Source organism: Pinus tabuliformis, chromosome 9, assembly GCF_031772625.1.
Source record: "Pinus tabuliformis cultivar Carrire ecotype Pingquan chromosome 9, CPIR1, whole genome shotgun sequence".
Taxonomy (NCBI): domain Eukaryota; kingdom Viridiplantae; phylum Streptophyta; class Pinopsida; order Pinales; family Pinaceae; genus Pinus; species Pinus tabuliformis.
Window position 1 is genome coordinate 1,204,758,919 of NC_142307.1, and position 6,000 is coordinate 1,204,764,918.

The 6,000-nt window shown below is 37.9% G+C and overlaps 1 protein-coding gene across 7 annotated transcripts in view; it reads right to left on the minus strand.

Annotated features, from left to right (window-relative positions):
* LOC149152871 (putative receptor-like protein kinase At1g49730) overlaps positions 1 to 5,247 on the minus strand; it is a 213,513-nt gene extending 208,266 nt beyond the window's left edge. For all 7 annotated transcript variants that reach the window (XM_089440297.1, XM_089440301.1, XM_089440298.1 and 4 more), the window contains exon 1: positions 4,644 to 5,247. In XM_089440297.1, the coding sequence (XP_089296423.1) occupies positions 4,644 to 4,806 (163 nt within the window). In that variant the 5' untranslated portion in view covers positions 4,807 to 5,247. The remainder of the gene's footprint in view (positions 1 to 4,643) is intronic.
* Positions 5,248 to 6,000: the final 753 nt, after the last annotated feature.

Consider the following 6,000-nt stretch of genomic DNA (forward strand, 5'->3'; position numbering starts at 1 on the left):
TTGCTAGTTGAGGGTCTCAACATTTTTGCCTAGGAAGAGGCCATGGGATTTGAGGACCGATCACTCTGGAGAAGTGAGTCCTAATATGCTGATGACATTTCCATGGGTATGGTACCGCCCCGAATATAGCCACTAGCGGATGTTGATGGTAGATAATGATGTTGATAATCAGATGATGTTGATATAGGTCAAGGGTATTGACCTGGATGATGAATGAATTAAACCTTTCCTTAGAGAGATCATGTACACATAGAACATATGGATAGTCATTATAAATACCTCCCTAGCTAAGAGTGAGTGTTGATTTTCGTAGCTATGGTCAATCTTCATAATATTCTTTTTTATTTGTACTAATGAAAAAAATGAATTATATTTGTAAAATAAAATTATATGAAGCATGTTCTTCATGCTTGCAAGAAAAAGGATTATTTTGTATTCAAAAGAGAATTATTGTAAGGCTCATTAAAGAGCAGGAAAATGAAATATCTTGAATTTGAATTTTTACCTCCAAAAAAAAGGCCAAGTCAACCCTCCTAAAGTCAAGTCGGCTCCAGCAAGGGACGCACCCCTTCAACCTAAAGAATAACTATATAAAGGGCCTATTTGTTCCTCAAGTAGCCAAGAGTAACTCGCATCTGTGCATATGATCTAAGGCAAAGTTTTGAATGGTCCGATGCAGCATATAGCATATCTCTATGGCAGTGGATTGGTCCTTTTGTGGCTCGCATATATGACCTTTTGCGGCTCGCATCATTGGACTTTCTGTGGCTTGCATCTGTGGTTTATATATGAGACAAGGGGGTCGGACACCGAGGCTAATTTCAGAGACAAAGGACCAAGATCCTGAGGTTGATTCTCTGTGGAAAGAGGTTGACCTATGTGGCAAAATGCAATTTCTATAGCAAACTTAGAGGACTTGTTGCAGAGCTTCTTTGGACAGAATGGTGGAGGGCTAACTTGGTCTTTGGAGGTTGGTTGACTTTGATGTATATCTTGTTGCGTTGATTCTCTAACGAAAAAGTTGGTTGGGTTTTTCTCCATGGTGGGTTTTCCTAGGGTAAAACTTTGTGTTCTTTGTGTGGTTGTCTCTTTATGATTCTACTTGCTATATGGTTGATGTCTTCTGTGTAATTATTGAATGATGTAATTAATGAATGGGAATGCAATTAGATCATAACCATCAAAGATAATTATCAATTAAAGAAGACTATGTAATAATAAACACTTGCAAATATTCAAGAAGATTCCAGATAATGCTTATGTGCAAGAGTTACCTAAGGGTTTGGATCAGTGTTGTGAAAAGCGCGATTAAATCGCGCTTTTTCCCCGCGCCAATTTAATCGCGCTTTTTACACGAAAAAATAGGCTATTTTTTTTGCCGATTTTTTTCGAAAAAAAGCACGTTTTTTTCAAAAAAAGCGCGATTTTTTCCGAAAAAAGCGCGGGGTTGTCGGGACAGCACGATTTTATAAAAAAAAATTTGGTTTTTCATTTGGTCATTTCAGTTTTTTCATGCAAATTTTTTTGAAAGAAACAAATAATTTTTGAGTGGGCAGCTTAATGATCAAGTCTAGGCCCTAGTATGGATATGCTACTCATGGTAATGTTAAATTCTTAAAGTAAAAGTGACATTCTCCTTAATCTTCATTTTCATCCTTTTACTTAAATTTTTAACATTACCATGAAATGACTCAGGATGTTTGAGAGTGGTTCCAGCGTCATTGGATTTCATATGGAGAAAGTAGAATTTTAGATTTCATTTAAAATCCAGCAGACTTATCAGTTTTTCAGGATTTCAGGATTAGGAGATTGTAATGTTTCCAGGTGACACCACCTGCTCGGGCTACCCCTGCCACCAGTAGAGGACGTGGTCTACCTCCTATAGCTCCTACTTCTAGTTCTTCAACTTCTAGAGCACATCAGACTCCACTGCCATCTCCACCAGCACAGGCACCAGCATCTACATCTAGAGGGAAAGGGAAAGCTGTGGCATTTTCTCGCAAGAGGGGCAGAGGAAATCAATAGGATTAGACCTCATTTTATTGTATATGACATTATGACATGATGAGATACATTATCATAATTTTTGTTGATATTTTGAGGCTGAGTTGGGACTCAGGAGTCAGGACTTACTATTCATTGATTCAGGACATGATTCAATGTTATGTGTGATTTTAGCGCTAGAAATGATATTAAACATCTTATATATTAGTTTTTTTATCATATTTATGTGTCAATGTATTTATTTTATGTTGTAGATGGTTTAGATATTAAAAAAATTGAAAAAAAATGAATATTTTTGTACCAAACGATTTTTTCCCGCTTTTTCCGATTTTTTCCCGATTTTTACGATTTTTTCCGATTCGTTCCCCCCCGATTTAATCCCGCTCGCGCTTTTCACAACATTGGTTTGGATATCTCACCAACCTACAACATGGTGGATTTGTAATATGACGATGAGTACGTTGTTGATTGGAAAGAGTGCATCCCGAAGAGAGAGAAACGAGATATCAAAAATCTTGGAAGAGAGGATTACAGGTAGAACCAAAAGTTAGAGGACAAAAAGAATATTTGATTTGTTGGGAAGGCAAGGGCTTGGAATAAGCCACCTAGATCTCTAACAAAAAGTTAGATTAAATCATCCAGCCTTCACTTGATTGCTCTACTAGTCTTGTGAATGGAAGCTCGATTTTCCTCTTACCAGGGAAGTCTGATGCAGGAGCATCGTCATTGCCCCACCATTGTCGCATCAACATATACGCAAGAGAAGGAATTGGGGCCACACAACGTGGAAACGTTGATGTGACAGTGGATGTGTTTCCTTTTGAATTCATTCTCCACCATTTGATTCCCCACCCTTATCTAATGGTAAGCAATTTCCTTGGGAGCTTGACGAGAGAGAATCGGTGAATAAATGTTTGCCCTAAGATAGTTGTGTGTTGTTCCTTTCCATCTTGGGATTGATGGCTAGCATTTTACCCAGGCTTTTGCTAAATTTGGACCGCCTTGCATCATTCCTCTCGAGTTGCACTGTTAGCCATTCGACCTCACTTCTTAAAGAGATGACTCACCCCTTTTTGTGCACATTTGTCCTTGTGACGTTCATCTTGTCTACATAATGACAGAATTAAAAGGTGGCTAGTTAATTTTGTATGGCCTTTAATATTTGTAATGGACAGCACTTGGCATATGTTGAATGGTTGGATTTTGGTTGTTTGGTGAAGCCCGTTGAAGTTTCAATGGTAAGTTTAATAACTGGGAAGGACATTAGTTTTGGAAGATAAGGATCCGGGGGCAGGAGTATCAATCTCTCATGGAAGAAAGCAGAGAAGAAAAAGAGAGAAGATAAGGAGAAAGGGAAGAGGAAGAGAACAAGGGGAAGCCAGCGTTCTCGCATGAGTAACCACAGAAAACTAAATTAAACCCACCAGATTTCTCTCATGAACCTCTGTAACCCTGGCTGATACTGAGACCAGCGAGTATCCATTTTGATATTTTGGCAAAGTATCAACTCAGATTCCATAACAGTAGTGCCAAGCTCAATGAGGCTATATGTAATGTTTTCTAGCTCTCCAATTTTGAATTAGAAGACTGGTTACTGTTTTATATTCTTCTTATGTGTGGCCTGTTTAGATTGCAGCCTGATGGGTGATAGTGGCACTGCACCATATGTGATCAGAGTTCTACTAAAACCCCCGGGTGGCTGTGAATGAGGCCAAGTGCAAGTCTTGGATGATTTTGAAGCATAGAAACTCCCCTCATGGCATAGCAGCTTAACCAAGGGCAGCGGTAAGCAGCATTTCCAAAAACAAAATGGGGAGTTTCTTTAAGAGAAAAACAGCACTACAAGTTGACAGAAGTATAGCTGGTGATTTCATGGCCTTGCCTATAATGCATACCGACCTTCAAATTATGCAATGTGATGCAATGCTGATGATTGTCGTGTAAAGCTCTGCAAATTCAAATTGATATCCTAGCACCTCTAGTGAGCTTTCTCTTTCCAACAACGAATCTGCTAAAGAGATCCACGATGCAAATCCCACAAATGCTATGGAACCATCAATTTTATGCCTAACTACGAAACCAATTTGTGTTCAATTGCATAACTTTTTACTGTTTTTCACAATAGAGATTTTCTGCCAAAAAAGATATGTGCATGGAATATTTGCCCCCTATCGTCTGATTCTTAACCATTATTAGGAAAAACATAAGCTGTAAACCAACAAAGCTTAACTTTCTATGAGAGTCCAAAAATACTTGTTGCAATGTTCCAACAGTAATGGACCGCGGTTAAATAACTGACTCACGAATCTATTAGAGCTGGCCCTAATTTATCGGCGGAGTGAAGTATGTGGAAATAACAAAAAATCTAAACAACGAAATAAATAAGATATTAACGTTCCCTTCGGACCAACTGCTCTGTCAAAGTGTGAAGTACATTTTTATACCGTTATCAAGCAATACCTACTGTCCAAATTTCTTCTAATCATATTTTTAACAAATAAGATTTTGATCTTGACACGACTGGTTTTGCAGCATGCTGATACAGTTATACATAGTATACAGCTAAATGTCTTCCTAAAAAATGTGTGATAACCATATTTTTCCATATTATATTAAAAGTCAAATAAAAAGAATATTACCTGCAACAATAACAAGGTGAAGACTCCAGCAGAGTTTCAGGATCACCATCCCCATAACCAAAAGTTTAGTCAGCTTGCTCATTTTCAAATTTACAAAATATTCTATGTTCGGGATGGAAGCCTTGTAGAATTCTTTTGCATTCTGGTACAATTTTGAATGCATTTATGTACTACAAAATTACTCGGAGAACTCCAGTACAAATGCAGGCTTGATTTCTAAGGGGAAGCCGGTTAACGGTATGCTACAAAATCCACCACTACAGAAACTACCCGTACAAAATAGGGACAAAATTTATTAATTTCAAACGTTAACGTTAATCGTTTCTTTGACTCCACCATGTACCTAATTTCAGATTAAGTTTTGTTTGTTTCTGCGCTCCAGTTAGCTTTTCGTCTTTGATGCTTAAAAAATCTTTTGAGAGGAATGTTGGTTTAGACTGTTTTGTGCAGAGGAATGGACAACTTCTCGGAAATCAAGAAAACCTGTGAATCTGTTTTCTTTTTGTATTTTTAAAGATTCTAAAGTGGAGCCGCCGTTCAAATTTGCCTTGTAGTGAGTGCACCGTCGTCTCGTGACAAGCCATTGCAATACCTCGAAAATTAATTTTTGTACGTACCGGAAAACCAGATTCTGACGAACGATAAAACCTTCCGGGAATCTATGTGCTTTCACGGTCCAAAACCAGAAAGATACCGCGCCGAATATCTCGACGCGCTTAAATATTCTAGAAATTTGAGTTAAACGATACAGGAAACCAATAAATTTGTTCTGAAACATCGATCGGGCAGCTAAAAGCTGCACAGTTACCTAAATGCAGCTCAAGAAAGTCACGTAATTCAAACGGCAGCTTAGCTCAATGGATTAGGCCAAGAGCTCAATCTTTTTGACAGAGTCAGTAATTAATTTATCATATGCCAGTTGTTAAATTAACAGGGTCCCCCCTCATTAATTGTTATTGGCTTAATTCATTAATGTTATTCAATAAAAATTATCTATTGGTGGTCGTGGTAGGCTTTTACTGTAGTCAGACGTCTTTTTTGGGCTTTGGGCTATTAACCTATTTTTTTATGTTGCAGGAAAAAGAGTTTCTTTGAATTTTAGGTCAATAACTTATTTCTTTTATGTTGCAGAAAAAAAAGCAGTTGTCTATAAGGCGACTTTTTGAAAGTTTCCGGCGGGTTTTTCCGGTCAAAATCCGGCAGGAATTTATTGGAATCACAAGTTTGATAGCTAGTTTCTGCACAATGAAAGCGTCCCAGGGGTTTTTGAGGGTGCTGAATCCAAATATGCAGTTAAAAAACCATTTTAACTGCAACAAATCAATATTTAACCTCAATTTCTTCTGCCGGATTCCAT